Source organism: Chiloscyllium plagiosum, chromosome 11 (assembly GCF_004010195.1).
Source record: "Chiloscyllium plagiosum isolate BGI_BamShark_2017 chromosome 11, ASM401019v2, whole genome shotgun sequence".
In the NCBI taxonomy this organism is placed as follows: Eukaryota; Metazoa; Chordata; class Chondrichthyes; order Orectolobiformes; family Hemiscylliidae; genus Chiloscyllium; species Chiloscyllium plagiosum.
This window is the reverse complement of record NC_057720.1, coordinates 62,343,676-62,361,035: the sequence shown is the minus strand read 5'-3', so window position 1 is coordinate 62,361,035 and position 17,360 is coordinate 62,343,676. Positions and strand designations below refer to the sequence as shown.

The following is a 17,360-nucleotide window of genomic DNA, read 5'->3' as shown; positions in this document are numbered from 1 at the left end:
ACTAATCCAACCAACAAAGCCAGAATAAGTTGTTGAAAAAAAACGTGGAGAAAGTGAGGACAGCAGATGCTGGGGAGTCAGAGTCAATAAAGCGTGACACTGGAAAAAACGCAGCAGGTCAGGCAGCATCCAAGGATCAAGAGTGTAGATGTTTCAGGCAGGACTTCTGATGAAGTGCCTGCCGGAAACGTCAATGCTCTTGCTCCTCGGATGCTGCCTGACATGCTGTGTTTTTTTCCCAGCACCATGCTTTATCAACACTAAAAATAAAACATGGTCAAGTGAGCTATTAGGTGGGGTCAAATTGAAGATGGCCCACCATTGTCATCTTGCTAGGGTGGCTACTAAAAGTCAGCCTTGCCAATAAATGCCCTCATCCCAAGACTGAATAATAAAAATAATGACCTTAATATTCCTTATAGGAGAACGCATACTTTAAGCAGGATTCCTACTTCTGATAGTGTTCAGGTGAGATACAACCTCCCCATACCCTGTTGTCCTCTCCTTGTGTCAGCATTCACTCTCCAGACTCATATTCACTTATCAACCGCTTGATGAGATACAGAAGGGTGTCTAGTGCCTGTGAATTGTACTACAGCATGAATCAGTGCCCTCAGGCCAAAAGAGTGAAGAAAAGAAACTCTTATTTTGGCCACAATCCAAATCACACCTATACTATTTGAACACCTAGCATTTGAATATTTTGTTTCTTGAACTAACTTAAATTGTTTTTCCCTTAAAAGCTCAGTTGTACTGATAGGTAGTAATTTACTGCAATTACTCCAATATATTGTCATTTGAAGGTGACAGGGATTGAAACTTTTAGCAAAGACAACATTGGGAGCATTTACCTTTTTGTGAATTGGTATCTTCCAAATGCTTGGCATTGCTCCAGAAATGGCAGGCAAGGCAGGGCAGGGCTTGCTATTTCACAAGAGTCAAGATCGGTTCTGAATGATGGAGTAAGGCATGTCTGATTACTGAGGGCTTGGCTCTTGTTCATGTCTGATTCACATTGGTTGCCTTTGGATTGCTTGCAGGGGATTCTTACATGTGTCAGACTTAGTCAAGCAGAGAAGTAATATAAGTTGACAGGCTAAACACTTTCAGAGTCTACCTTCCCTCTCCTGCAATAAACATCGACTGTTAACTTGCTGCAGAGATTGAAGCTCTTCATTAACGATGAATACATTTTTCTCAACAGCACTAGTTGGTTACGGTTTTATTATTATCGCAACTTCGGTGTCCGGCACCTACGTTTGGAATGGTAACAGATATGTAGGTAGGTCTCTACACTTACCTTTCAGTACTTCAATTGGAATTTCAAAATCTGGGTGAGTTGTGAATGATCAATTATAAAATAAAGTACAGGAGAATGTTTACTTTCTGCTTTACAATCAACTTGTTTGATAATATTTTCAACCTGAGCATGAGGTCATTCCATGTTAAGATTATAAGTTGCATAGGCTCTTCTTACACTTGAAAGGGAGTGTCATGACACAGTTCTGGGAGCTGCCTGCATTCACATTTTCTGAACCAGGGAGCTGGAAGAACTAAAATTCAAAGAAACAGAAGTAGAAAATCTGGACAGATTAACTTGGAGTTAAATGAATTGTTTAATACAAAACAGACACGGACATGTTGTTTTTCCAATTATTAATGAAATTGTGTGGAGTTGAACCATATGAACTCTGTCCTAACTGTTCCTATTCAATGTCAAGAGGCTGACCATTTGTACAAAATAGCAGTGATTTGCCTGTGGCCTCCATGTCACTGACGTGCTCCTTTCCACTGCTATTTTATCGTTTTGGTGGTACCCGTTCACCACAGGCAGCTGAAAGCTCCTGGATGTACAAAAGTTAGAGACCCAATATGCAATTTTTATTGAATAAGTGAACAAGCCCAATGCTGTTCTGGCTAGTAAACACTGCAGGGGAGGTGGGGGGTGGGATGGGATGGTGTGCGGATGTCTCAGACATGATACAGTATTTAGAATACCGTTCATCTATAACTAATTAGGTCATAGCATACCCCTCTAGATTACCATACCTATTACGTTCTCCTCATTTTTATTGCCTTATCAACCTCAGTAAGTTCCAACTGCTTCTTATGGGCACAAGTTTTAGTTGACAGAGGAAGAGCAGGAGGAACTGTACTTGAAGAAAGCAGGAGAGGGGACTGCTCTTAGGACAGATGCAGGCCAGGAGTCATTTTCTGGGGCTATTTCTAGCTAGTGACTTCAGGTTACTGAAGCCTGTCAGTGCACAATTACACAGTGGCCTATCTGTGGATTTGCATTCGTCATGGCTTATGTGCTTCAATGATCCCTTGAGTGATGCTATCAAGAGCTCCTTGCTCCCAGTAGGGACACTCATGAAACTATGGAAGGTGCCATAAATGTCCTCAATGACAGAACAGACGAAGGAAGACTGGCTGTGAAGGTGGAAGAAGGCTGCAGCCACATGTGGCTCAACACGTGATCAAAATCAAATCACAGACCCGACAGGATCGTATGGACATTAAGAGTGTCCCAAGGTCCTACATTAAATGAAGGAATGAATAAGTTCTGCCACAGTCCATTTGTCACATCTTGCAGCAGTAGTGAATTAACAATGGGAACAGGGTGGATTTTGATTTGTTCTTGGGTGTGGACATTTGGGCAAGGCCACCCTTCATTGCCATTGTGAAAGTGTTAATGAGCTGCCTTCTTAAACTGCAGCAATCCATAGGGTGTTAGTGCACCCACAGTGCTGGTTGGAAGGCAGTTCCAGGACTTTGAGTCAGCAACAGTAAAGAAATAGCGATACTGTTCCAACTCAGGATGGCATGTGACCTGTGGGTAGTGGTGTTTCCCATCACCTGATACTTCTGTTTTCCTAGGTAGTAACAGTTGCATGTTTGAAAGATGCTGTCTGAGGAGCCTTAATAAGTTGCTGCAGTATATCTTGTAAATAGTACAGACTGGCACCACTTTGATGGAGAAAGTGGATTTTGAAAATTGGGGACTGAGTGCCAATCAAACAGACTGCTTTGTCCCGGATGATGTCAAGCTTCTTGAGTGTTTTTGGAGCTGTACTTTTCCAGACAATTGGAGGGTATTATTCCTTCATATTTCTGACTTGCGCTTTCTAGATGGAGGACAGACTTTGAGGATCAGGAATTGAATTGCTTCCTATAGAATTCCCCGCTCTTGTTGCTGAGGCATTTCTTTGGTAAAAACAATGACTGCAGATGCTGGAAACCAGAGTCTAGATTAGAGTGGTGCTGGAAAAGCACAGCAGTTCAGGCAGCATCCGAGGAGCAGTAAAATCATCAGGAATATTCCTGATGAAGGGCTTTTGCCTGAAACGTCGATTTTACTGCTCCTTGGATGCTGCCTGAACTGCTGTGCTTTTCCAGCACCACTCTAATCTAGACTGAGGTATTTCTTTGGCTGGTCCGGTTCATTTTCTGGTCAATGGTAACCCCAAGGATGTTGATAGTGTGGTATTCAACTATGCCACTGAAAGAAATGGGGAAATGGTTAGATTCTCTCTTTTTGAGGTGTTCATTACTTGATTCTTATGTCATAGGTAAGTGTGTTCACAGGAGGTTCATGAGAATGGTCAGAGGAATGAAATGCTTAACATATGAGGAATGTTTGATGATTCTGGGTCTGTACTTGATGGAGTTTAGAAGGATGAGGAGGATCTAATTGAAACATACAGAATACTGAATGGACAGAGTGGAAGTTGGGAAGATGTTTTCATTAGTAAGAGAGATGAGGACCCGAGGGCACAGCTCCAGAGTAAAGGGAAGACCTTTTGGAACAGAGATAAGGAGAAACTTCTTCAGGCAGAGAATGTTAAATCTATGGAATACGTTGCCACTGAAGGCTGTGGAGGTCAGGTCATGGAATATATTTAAGACTAAGGTAGATAGGTTCTTGAGTATCAAGGGGATCAAAGGTTTTGGGGAGAAAGCAGGAAGAGGGGGTTGAGGAACCTTTCAGTCATGATTGCAGGGTCGAGCAGACTCAATGGGTTGAATGGCCTAATTTCTCCTCTTATGTCTTATGGTCTTATAACAATTTTACATGCCACTTAACTGCCCAAGCCTGAATTTTTCAAGGTGTTGCTACTTATGAAGATGGGCAGCTTCAAAATGGTGTCGAACATTGTTCAATCATCAGGAAAAATCCCCACCCTGGACTTTATGATGGAGTTTTGGCTATTGATGCAGCAGCTGAAGGTGGTTGGGCCTAGGGTGCTGTCCTGAGGAACTCACACAAAGATGTCCAGGAGCTGTGATGATCAACATCCAACAATTGCAACCATCTTCTTTGTGCTAAGTATGAATCCAACAGTAGAGACTTTTTTTTATTTTTATCGAGGTTGGTGAACCTGGGAGTTCTTAGTCAGGAATCTGCACACAAGCACAGATTATTGGACACATGCATTGGACAGAGCTGTCTCTGGGTAGCAGCATCTGTGACTGAGCAGTTCTCCTCAGCATACCATCCCCTCATCCGAAACAGGGACGGGATGTTAGGAAAGCTGTCTTAAAATTAGATTAAAAATCACACAACACCAGGTTATAGTCCAACAGGTTTAATTGGAAGCACACTAGCTTTCGGAGCGCCATTCCTTCATCAGGTGATTGTTCCGAAAGCTAGTGTGCTTCCAATTAAACCTGTTGGACTATAACCTGGTGTTGTGTGATTTTTAACTTTGTACACCTCAGTCCAACACTGGCATCTCCGAATCATAAAATTAGATTGTCCTGCTTCCTCCTGACTGGAGAGAATACCACAGCAATGCCACCATCATCGTGGTCAAAGCAAGAACTCTCTAATGAATATTGAAGTACTCATGGATAATTCCCACGGGTCAAGAATCAACCTGTTCAGCTACATGAAAATCCCAGCTCAGAGATGGTGTCACCTCCAGTTGAGGGAGAGTTGATGATGTTTCTGCTTGGTAGTCTGGCTCAACTGACTTGCCAGTACCATAGTGACTGTTCATTCAGGGGGTGACAACTGAAGGAGTATTCGCAGCCTCAGGCATCCCATCAGGCTACTGCTACTCCTCTGCAGTTCCAAGAGAGAAATGACATAAAGAAAGTGACTTCTTCAAAGCCCCTATCATTGTGGTTCATCAATCTGCCTGGAGAAGTTTTAAAGATGAGAACTCCCAACAGAAACATGCAGCCGTTTCATTTTTTTCCAGTTTTGGACCACAGCTGGTTGTGAAGAATAAAACAATGCTGCGTCCTTAGCACCTGCTGTACTTTGAGTGGGGGTGAAGTGTGCCAAGCACCTTTCAAATGAGCTAATGCAGACATTGAACAGATCGCGCTTAATGTTATGGCCTGTGAGGCATTGATGCTTCACAAAACTTTGGCAAGTTGCCTGGAGGTGTAATACACTACTGGTACAGAGTTCATGAACCTTACACTGGTTTCCCATCAGATCAATGTTTGCTCAAGTAGATTAGGAAATGAATAAATTAAAAACAAAGTGAAATATTTTGAATTGATCTACCCACTATTTGTCAAAATGAATTAATTTATCTTCAAGAGTATTGTGACCAGTTAAAGATGCATAGGTTGATAGAGACTCTAAAAATGGCCTTTTCAAACATTGCTCTCAAAGAGAAGTGATCAGGAAGTTCTGTGGTGTTTGATGGTAGCCATTCACATGGAATAAGTTTAGGTCAAGTCAAGAGCCTCAAAATTAACTGTGATTTCCTTTTTAAATGCACTTGAATTTTGTGGATTCTCCTAGTTCAGATGCACTGAGACCAACAGTAGCAGATGTGCGTTATTCAAATTATAGATTTACTCACTGGTCAGTCTCTTATCTCAGTTATCAGTTGTACAATGTGCCTTGGTTACATTGTATATATTATGGAGAGGGCTGCTGATATGATCTATTCTGTAATCTCACTAAGGTTGAATCTTGCCAATCTGACAAGAAGCAGAACAAACCCACACTACCCACACTTGATGTTTTGTAACTGGCAACTTGCTGCTTTCAGGTGTGTGTCTTGGTAGGACTGCTACTGTTGGTCTCAGTGCATCTGAACTAGGAGAATCCACAAAATTCAAGTGCCTGGTTCTTACCTAATAATCATGGCTTGCATATGGTGCAGAAAAGGTGAAGCACAGAATCATTGCCCTTACCTCTCATAGTCAAAAATCCCTCGACACTCAGTTTATATGTCAGTTAGGAAAGATATCTAAGGTAGGCCATATATAAACAAAAGGCAGTGGAAAGGAATCAAAGAAAATGAATCTGAGAATTAAGAGTTAAAATATAATTCAACTTTCCAATTTAATTTCGCCTCCCTTACTGATTAACTTTCACCTCCCGTTTCCTGCTTACTAATCATTGCTAAAAGCATTGATGTGTAACTGAGCCGATGGTCTGCAGCTTGGAATACTCCATGGCAAAGATGTCACATGAAATAGAACTCTTGGACAGGTTAGTAAATTGCTCATTGTGTCTGTGTAGCCATATCCAAGCTGGAAGTCCATGAAAACGCAAAAAAAAGTCTACAGAGAAAGTGACAAAAAAAAAACATTTGTTTCCTTTTTGTCTTTTTAACATCACATTGAAGATTTTTTTAGATTTCAGTGGTGAATATTTGAGAAAATTCAAATGAATATGAACTGCAGTGAATTCTATGCTTGGCTAGATCCCTGTTTAGCAGTTCTGCTTTGCTTACAATTACTTGCGTAGGAATTTCACACAGGATTAGTTTATGAATGTTAGAAAATTACTGAGATTTGAATAGAAAACAATATGAATAATGATTTTCAGTACTAGAGTGCTTAGACACTAGAGTTTTAAACAAGATTTACTGTGCACATTGCATCCACCTCAGGTAGCATTTCAAGATGGTGGCTGACAAAACGAGGGATGAACAAGAAACATTGGCTTTTCATCCAATGTTCATGTCCTGTTAATGAATTCTAAAAGAAATTCTGTCTTTAAAGTAAACTTAGCGTAGGTTAAGGTTATCAAAAACATGCTTGTGACATTAATTATCACTGTAAAGTATTTTAAACATTTTCAGAGCTCCTAGTTCTGAACTTTGAAGATGTTCATAACAATTTTTTTATTCTGTAAAGTTCATAGTGAACTCAGACTTTTTGTTGATATTTTCAATCTACCTAAATTGGATGATATTTAATTAGAAACATTTCTGGTCTGTCATGCAAAAGTTCCTGCCAGTAAATGCAATTCACAGCCAATTTGCGCCAAATCAGTGTTTGAATAAAAGATTGGTGGATCAAAAAAACCCAGTTTCAAGTAAGAAGTCAAGAAAGAACAGCATGACAGACCAAAAGGCAGTAAATTCCTTTCTGACTGACAAAGTAAGAAAACGTGTACGGTAAGGAGGAGAAAATTCATTGTACCATGAAATGTACTACTGTATAATGGAAGGGCGTGCAGGTACTTAACTGAAGTCAGTTAAATGAATGAAGTTCAAGAGTGTCTCTGCTTTGCTTTAAACAAATTTTACTCCCTTTGCTTGATATAAAAAAGGCAGAGGGGAGTTGAAATTGAACCTTTTTTTGACACCTCAATGCTGACTGTTTTTAATGTTGGTGGCTAAAGGCCACTTGGTGCATATGCGCTGGGACCACTAGCTCAGTTCATACTCTATGACCATTTTGATAGTCTCATGGCTGGAGTGACCACCATTTCTCTGGTCCCTTTCTCACATATATGTCTGTGCATCATTCATCCAACTGTACAATGTTACCTAAAGTGTGGCTGGCTGTTTCTTGGACTGCCTGATCTCTCTTGGCTTCAGCTACATCCTCAATCACATTTCAGATAGGGACAGTAAAACTGTTCAGGTTCCCCATGAGGACTTCTTTGTTATAATGTTTGCTGCTACCTCTTTCCCTTACTCCCTCTTAGGTGTCCACCTGGCAGTTAAAATCCACAATAAAGCTTTCTTAAAAAAAAATTCCTATATTATCAACTGCTGGCCTCCAAACGAAAGATGTGACTCCTGCAAAAATAGTGACTTAGACAGAAATCTGACCAAATAATTGAGGATAAAAGGAGTGCAACCAGTCAAAGCCCAATTGTGTCACACTGCGAATAGTTGCAAATCAAGGCAGAAGAATGCTGATGTCTTCATTTCTGAAGCTAAGACACACCCAATAAATGCTATATACTGGATAGTTTCTTTATGGGAGAAAGAGGCCTCTATGGTGTTAGGTATTAGAATTCATCATGCCCATTTCTAAAACACTTAAGGTTTCCAAAAAAAACCTTCCCAAATCTATTGTCCATTTTCATCAGTTACTTGTATGCTCACAAAAGAAGGAACTCGTAATTCTGCTGCCAACTCTAGTCCCAGGTTCATTTCCTGAATTATTGAACTTTTGACACATAGAGGCGAAGGCCTGGTATTCCCTATATTACGTAATGTATAATATTATAGATTACCTGTATATTCAGAGGCAGCGATGGCATAGTATGCAGATTTTTTTGGTGATATCCATTGCCAATATTGCTGCGCTGAATATGTGTTGTTTTCAAGAGGTGTGGATAATTATTTAGCAAATTTCATAGCAGTAAGGTAATATGTACCACAATGATCCGGAGGCTTGACAACAATTACAAAATATGTATTCTGCCTCCCTGGTTTATTCTCTCCTTCCTTTTTGTGTGATGATGGTGCTAATAGCATTGACGTTAGGTAGCTGGGCTGCAATAGCAGTTCCAGACATGTTTTACAAAACCTATTTGCTGATTTGGAACTGAGTAAGCAATATTTCTCTTGACTTATCCAAACATTGGTCACAAAACGCCCAGACACATACCAGTCTGGGTATTAGATGCTGAATCAGCATTGAAGCACCTGGAATATCTTTTGCTAATAATATATCCAACAGCAAATTGCTCTCAGGAAACAGACAAGAAGTAAACATTCAACGTTATATTTACTTATCTGGAGACAAAAAAAAATGCATCTCTGTGGGTTGTTTACAATCTCATTCTACAATCATTATGTTATTAGAAAGACGTCATAGTTTCTTTCTTCCAATTTCCTCTGCGCAGATCACTGACATGTGCTGACATAAAATTCCATGCACACTGTACATAGTATTTACAAGAAGAAATATTGGAGAATGAAAGCCAATAGTTCCAGTGGTTAGGTTTCTTCATGTTGATATCTAAAACCTAAATGGCATTACAGTTCAAATGGAGGGTTTGAGTTATAAGGAGAGGCTGGATAAGCTGGGACTTTTTTCACTAGTATATAGGAGGTTGAGGGGTGACCTTAAAGAGGTTTATAAAATCATGAGGGGTATAGACAAAGTGAATGGTACATGTCTTTTCCTGAGGGTGGGGGACTTCGAGACTAAAGGGCATATTTTTAAGATGAGAGGAGGAAGATTTTAAAAAGGCAAAGAGGGACACCATTTTTTACACATAGAGTGGTTTGTGTGTGGAATGAACTGCCAGAAGAAATGGTGGATGTGGGTACATTTGGATAAGTACATGAATAAGAAATGTTTGCAGGGTTATGGGCCAAGTGCAGGCAGGTGGCACTAGTTTAATTTGGGATTATGGCCAACATAGAGTGAGTCCAGAGGAGGTTCATGAGAATGATCCCAGGAATGAACGACTTAATATATGAGGAACATTTGAGGGCGCTGTGTCTATACTCAACGAAGTTTAGAAGGATGAAGGTGGACCTCATTGAAACTCATAGAATACCGAAAGGCCTAGATCGAGTGGACATTGGGAAGATGTTTCCATTAGCAGGAGAGACTAGGACCTGAGGGGACAGTCTTAGAGCAAAAGGAAGACCCTTTAGAATGGAAATGAGGAGAAACTTCTTCAGCCAGAGAGCAGTGAATCTATGGAAGAAGGCTGTGGAGGCCAGGTCATTGAGATTATTTAAGACTGAGATAGATAGGTTCTTGATGGTTAGGGGGATGAAAAGTTAAGGGTAGAAGGCGGGACAATGGGGTTGGGAAACTTAGCCATAAATGGTGGAGCAGATTCAATGGGCTGATGGCCCAATTTCTGTTCCTATATTTTAAAGTTTTATAGTCTTATGGACTGGTTGGACCAAAGGAACGATTTCCATGCTATATGACTCTAGGACTCTATATCTATATCTATAGTTCCGTTGGAAAATTAAGTATGGGATTGAATCATTAGATTATTAGAAAATATGAAATTGGGCATTATTGTTCTCAGCTGACGTCTACAGTGTAAAGTGAACACAACTAGGATCAACATTCTTGAATGATTCTTACTACCTTTAAACAAGAATGCTGAAGCCAATGGTATTGCCGTTCTAAGTAAAGTCTTAGGCTGAGAAAGCCCACGCTGTCTATTGAAAATTTATACTGTGCAATTGTTCTTCACTGCTGGAACTGAAAGTTCATCCTTGTCTTGGTCATATATTGTGTGAATTGTACAGTCCTGGCATTAGTCTTAAATTTGCTTTGATCCCTATGCCCTACACATGCAATTTAATTGGAAGTGGTTTTGCAGATCAACTTTACTTATAGAGCTTTCATTGTAACAGTCATGTCTCTGCCTCCCTTTGAAGTTGAAAAGTACAACTTTGGCTTAATTTTAATTCAGTGTAAGTGCATGCTTTTTGAATGAGTTAAAATCATACCCAAGTTCCTATATTGTCTATCCCAATATATCAATGTCTCGCAATTTTTTTACGCTTTTATGAAAGGTACATTATGTTTAGAAATGCATTAAGATTTTCTCAGATATGCATGGTAAAGGGGAAAGAGTAGGTATAGTTTATTTGGATTTCCAAAAGGTATTTGGTAAGGTGCCATGTAAAAGATAAATTCCCAAGATATAGATGTACAGAGTTGGGGTAAATATATCAGCATACTTGGAAGACTGGTTCACAGACGGAAACAGATAGTAGTGCTAAACCTTGCATTTTCAAGTTGGCCGTCTTTAACTAGTAGAGTACAACAGAGGCTAGTATTGGCCCTCAGTTTTTAATGATTTTGCTGAAAAGACTAAGAATAGTGTATCAAGTTTGCTGAAGATACAAAATGAGGTAGAAATATCAACTGAGTATAGCACATATTTTTGAAGGATTTTTTCTCTTCCTAAATAGAAACACTTATTCATAAAGACAGTGATCATGTGACACCCTTTGAAATATGTACATTCTATATTTTAAGCATATCTTCATGCATAAACATATTTAAACATGTATATTTGAACATATTTATAATGACGCCTGTTTATCTCCAGGCCATCAGCACAATTGTAGTCAGAGAATTCGTTTATTCTGCTTAACAGTGACTATGTCTGGGATGAATAGTTAATGAGCTGTGCCTGTAATGACTGAGCGGCTGCCTTGTCCCCTGAGTAGCCTTTGAAACTAGGTAAGGCAGAATCCGATCACCACAGCAGCAACTGTCACATGCAGAAACAAGTCTAGAGGCCTCCTGAATAAAGAGAAAAGGGGGTTTTTGCAAGATATCATGAGGTTTGGCTGTAATTTGTTTTTCTAAGTATTGAATCTGATTTCAGCTTTACATATTTGTAAGAACCAGATGCCTTATGGAAATCCTTTCTTGTACAACTAGATGATTGCAAGTGTTAAAAATAAAGCATTATATTATTAACCTACTTACATCCATTTCCCAGTGATCAATACTGAATTCCTTATTATCATATTTATTTGGTTTGCTTGTATCTTTCAAGACAAAGATTTATACTATTGGTGGACTGGCAGAAAATTAGAGCGAGTCTTGAAAACATAATGTGCAGCAATTACTGTACTCTGTTGATACAATTGCTCCTCTGGGCCAGATTGTTAAGAGTTCAAGCCTCGTTGATGTTAATTTGAGGTTGTAAACTGTTATTGACTCTGGAAAACATTTAGATGAACGTCACAGAATAAACCAAGAGCCAATGTGTCTATTCTGGTGGATCCTAAAACCTTTACATTGTTCATTGCTAAGACCTGCTGTTACCACCTTTCATAAATTTTTCACGTTAAGTAGGGTTTTCTGACTTTATTTATTGGGCATTTTATCATCTTCCAACAAAGGCATAATCCTCAAATAGTTCTGGAGACATTAGTAACCTAAGCTATTGTTGGCATTGCAAAATAGTTTTTGGAGATATTACCAATTTTCAGTCTATATTTGTAATTTCCATTTTACAACACACATTTAATGAAAGGTATCCTTGAAGGATGTAAAAAACAGTTTTAACTCCAGAATAATTCAACTATTTACCAGGCAAAGAATTGGGAAGAAACATAACAAAGTCAGGGTAACATACTTTGGAGATGCCGGTGTTGGACTGGGGTGTACAAAGCTAAAAATCACACTACACGAGGTTATAGTCCAACAGGTCCAATGTGGTGGGCGGCACGGTGGTTAGCACTGCTGCCTCACAGTGCCAGAAACCCGGGTTCAATTCCCGCCTCAGGCGAATGACTGTGTGGAGTTTGCACATTCTCCCCGTGTCTGCGTGGGTTTCCTCTGGGTGCTCCGGTTTCCTCCCACAGTCCAAAAATGTGCAGGTTAGGTAAATTGGCCATGCTACATTGCCCGTAGTGTTAGGTGCAGGGGTACATGTAGGGGAATGGGCCTGGGTGGGTTGCGCTTCGGTGGGTCGGTGTGGACTTGTTGGGCCGAAGGGCCTGTTTCCACACTGTAAGTAATCTAAAAAAGGTTTAATTGGAAGCACTAGCTTTCGGAGCACTGCTCTTTCACTAGGTGGTTGGCAGCGCTTCGATAGCTAGTGCTTCCAATTAAACTGTTGGACTATAACCTGGTGTTGTGTGATTTTTAACAGGGTAAGATACGAGTAGGTTGCTTTTCAATAAACTCCCCACTGGATACAAACAAAAACAGAAATTGTTGGAAAAGCTCAACAGGTCTGGCAGCACCAGGCCTAGTGACCCTTCCTCAGTGCATTCAAAGCTCTGATTTGTTTCATATTTCGAGCATCCGCAGTTCTTTCATTTGTTTTTCTCCCTGGTGGATAAAAACTGATATATATAATATATAATGAGGTTATTACTGTATGAAATATTTTTTGCTGCATGTATTACAGAATGAAATGTTACTGTCATCACACAGAACCATTTCAACTCACTATCATATTTAGAATTTAGCATCTCACACATGCTGTCTAAACATGCTGTTGTTCTGTCCAACCTAATAATTTTGTTATCGAATGGATGTTTGCTGCTGATCAATGCGGCTGAAGTTGCTGAAAATGGTAACAACAACGATGGTGAATCTAAGCCTTATACCCTCAATATGGAGTGGAAACCCTAGGATATTACGTTACCTGTGATCATGTTATTACATATGGCTTGGCATATGTCTGTGTGGGTTTCCTCTGGGTGCTCCAGTTTCCTCCCACAGTCCAAAGATGTGTAGGTTAGGTGAATTGGCCAAGCTAAATTGCCCATAGTGTTCAGGGATGAGTAGGCTAGGTGCATTAGTTAGGGGAAATGTAGAGTAATAGGATAGGGGAATGGTTCTGGGTGGGATACTCTTTGGAGGATTGGTGTGGACTTGTTGGGCCAAATGGCCTGTTTCCACCCTGTAGGGATTCTGTGATTCTATGTGATATTGGGATTTCTTGAGACTATTGCACCACTTCACAGGGATAGTTGTTGAGTAAGATGAATAACTAATTACTGTAGCTCCATCCTCCATTAAAATTAATGGTAAGACCAAGTTTGTTCAATTAATGGCACTGTTAATTCATTACCACTTAGACAATTGCAGAATGGGGATAAAGGCTTCAGAATATTCTGTGCTCACTGTAAAGCACTTCATCTCAAGGCAATATTTTTATTGAACTCTCTCTAGGAATTTAATTGAAATTTGAAGTCTCAATTATTTAAGTCACTAAATTATTTTAACTGCCTAACATGTTCTAATAAGTCACTTCCGAACTGGTAATTACGTCTATATGTAATGAGCCTATGTGCCATATAGGGATTGTAACCAATACTGAAATCTGGTTAGTGATCACATTCAGTTCAGGGGAGAACCTTCATACATTGATCCTTTCTTAGGATTGATTTACATGCTGTGCCCTTTCCCATGTCATTGGATTAGAGTCGTTATCCCTAAACATGTCCCTCCTAAATCACTTATTTCTGAATTCTGCATCAGGCTGCAGGTCATAGGATATGCATTGGGCATGCACAGCACTACTTTTGATCTACAACTGCACTCATTGTGAGGGATTCTATTGATCTTTCCAGCAAATTATGATGCGAAATTGTCTTTGCAAAATTGAATTTTTTAACAGTCAAACGTGGGCAATTTTCATACAACTTTTCATCGTCTTCATATAGCAACACTATTGTTTCTTTCCTTCCTGCACCCATGTTAGTAATAGTGTGAATGTCAGAGCAGGGGTCATTTCAATCAACATTTACATGGCTAATAATTATTTAACGTTATTTTAAAGTATCCATTTATCAACTGGTGATTTCCGTTTGACAGTTTCAGTAATTTTTGAGCGTTTGCAGGTATACAACTTCCATTGGGAAAAATACACTTTATTTCTCTAGTAACAGATTTTAGGATATAAGTTTTCGATTTTCTCTTCAGATATTAATCTGGTATTGTGGACCTTTCACCTGGGTGAAGCAGTCTCTACATGCAGTGCTGAGTCACAATACTGTTTTTACAACCTAGTGGCACTTTGAAAATTTCCCCTAGATCTTTGCAGAAGACTAGATATGGGAAGACAAATAGATTGATCAAGATTTATTTATGATTCCTAGAGTGAAGTGCTCTCATGCATAGAAAACCTATTCTCTACAAGTAAGAAGAACATGCTCAAGCTGTGCACGTTTTGGAATTACCTGCGAACTTGGGGAGCCGAGAGTCTCCTATTTCATTCTCCATGGCATTGCCTTGACACTCAAGTCAATTCGCCAGGCATTCAGTACCCCTTTTCTGCTGTGGTATAACTAGATGGGCTGGATTTGTGTTGTTCCATGTACAGTGGCATATATAAAAACACTTGCCTTTTGCAAACCAACTGACAATTTGAAATTGAGTGAGGTAGATTCAGTTACATTTCCAGTCATTTCTCTGTAGTTCCAAACTAACTGTGTTCTGCTACATGTTTAACAATATCTGCATTGTCTGCAGTATGCCACAATGTTTCTATGTGTACTCATGGGCTACAGTGTGTGGTTCATCTCACTCCTAGAAGCTTCTGTGACTACATTACATTATTGCCACTTTCTTGCAGTTAACTGCAAGAGTTTTAAGGACAATGTTTGCCTTTTGGATATAGGTTGGTGCATCTCCCCTTCCCAGCACACTATTGCTCCATCTCCTGATTATGGCTCTATCTTCCATTGCCATTCCAGCTCCAGCTCCATCAGTTCCTCATTTCAGTTTTCATTGACTGAGTTTCCTCAGTCCAAAGCTTTGGAATTTTCTCCTTCTACCTCTTTGCTCCTGTAATCACTCTCCGTCTTTAAGTTAAAAATCACACAACACCAGGTTATAGTCCAACAGGTTTAATTGGAAGCACACTAGCTTTCGGAGCGACGCTCCTTCATCAGGTGATTGTCATCATCAGGAGCGTCGCTCCGAAAGCTAGTGTGCTTCCAATTAAACTTGTTGGACTATAACCTGGTGTTGTGTGATTTTTAACTTTGTACACCCCAATCCAACACCGGCATCTCCGAATCATGACTCCTTCTTTAAGGTATTCTTTCAAACCTACATCTTTGCCCAACCTTTCAGAAACAGATTACACATGTGCCTCACTGTCAATTTTGTGTTTGATAATTCTCCTGGGTAGCTCATGGGACATTTTGGCACATTAAAGGTGCTGTATAAATTCAAGTTTTTCTTCTAAAGAAGAAACTCATTGCTTTTCGGTGAGTATCCTTGGCCAAAGTACAAGTTAAGATTGCTTCCTTCAGGGAGGCTTACGATTGGTGAGGGAAACTCCTTGTGGTCATTTGAACTACCAACTGGATGGACAAGGTTAAAGCCAGCTATAACAAATCCTCTGATGAATAAATGTGCAAGGGCCTAAGGGCCTTCTCATGCTGAAGTCTAGGCTCTGTGTGTTACACATTATCATACTTGGGAGACAGTAGTACACACTATTGGGTGGGAAGTTTGTCAACTTGCAAACCTGGAAATTCAAGCACATTTATTCCTGATACCAGCCAACCCAATAATTGTACTGTGGGTGAGATTGAGATTCAATAGGTTACTGGTAAGAGATGTTATCTTCAGTGTCTGCATTATAATATGAGCATAGTGCGTATACTTGGAGCCCAGTCAATTTCATTCCAGGAAGCTCATCTGTGATCCTCTAACTGGCTGTCAACATTGTTCTGAACTGTCTCCCAAAATCCCGACACCTTCCATTTCTCCTTCAAGCCATTCTTAAAACTCACCTCTTTGATCAATCTTTGATCAAATTTTGGTCAAATATATCCTTTATCTTAATATCCATGCTTGTCCAATTATATATCTGTGAAAAGTTTTATTGAAAAGAAGAAGCATTCAATTGACTTGAGATAAGGAGTAATATTTGGATGAAAGTGCCTCTCAGAACTCCCTTGATCTGCTTCAATAGAACCTGAGATTGGGGATCATTCTTCAAGGAGAAAGTGAGGACTGCATATGCTGGAGATCAGAGCTGAAAATGTGTTGCTGGAAAAGCGCAGCAGGTCAGGCAGCATCCAAGGAACAGGAGAATCGACGTTTCAGGCATCAGCCCTTCTTCAGGAATCGGGAAGAAGGGCTTATGCCCGAAACGTCGATTCTCCTGTTCCTTGGATGCTGCCTGATCATTCTTCAAGTACAGGGAACAGACAGTCTGGGCAGCTGACATGATTTTTTTAAAGGGAACCTTATAGTAAGATCCTTTTCAATAAAGCTAACGTGGTGCCAATGTTTAAGAAGGATGGTAAGGACAAACCAGGGAACTATAGTCCAGTGAGCCTGACGTTGGTGGTGGGCAGGTTGTTGGAGGGAATCCTAGGTGATAAGATGTACCTGTATTTGGAAAGGTAAGGACCAATTAGGGATCGTCAACATGGCTTTGTGCGTGGGAAATCATGTCTCACAAACCTGATTGAGTTTTTTTGAAGAAGTAACAAAGAGGATGGATGAGGGCAGACGGTAGATGTGATCTATATGGACTTCAATAAAGTGTTCGACAAGGTTCCCCATGGGAGACTGGTTAGCAAGGTTGGATCTCAAGGAATACAGGGAGAACTAGCCATTTGGATACAGAACTGGCTCAAAGATAGAAGACAGAGGGTGGTGGTGGAGGGTTGTTTTTCAGACTGGAGGCCTGTGACCAGTGGAGTGCCACAAGAATCGGTGCT

General features: G+C 40.1%; 1 protein-coding gene across 1 annotated transcript in view; it reads left to right on the top strand.

The window, feature by feature from the left end:
* The first annotated feature begins 1,110 nt into the window (after positions 1-1,110).
* The window catches only part of LOC122554461 (laminin subunit gamma-1-like), a 70,561-nt gene continuing 54,311 nt past the window's right edge, over positions 1,111-17,360 (top strand). Inside the window, exon 1 of the mRNA XM_043699528.1 lies at positions 1,111-1,282. Coding sequence (XP_043555463.1) covers positions 1,183-1,282 — 100 coding nt within the window. The 5' untranslated portion in view covers positions 1,111-1,182. The remainder of the gene's footprint in view (positions 1,283-17,360) is intronic.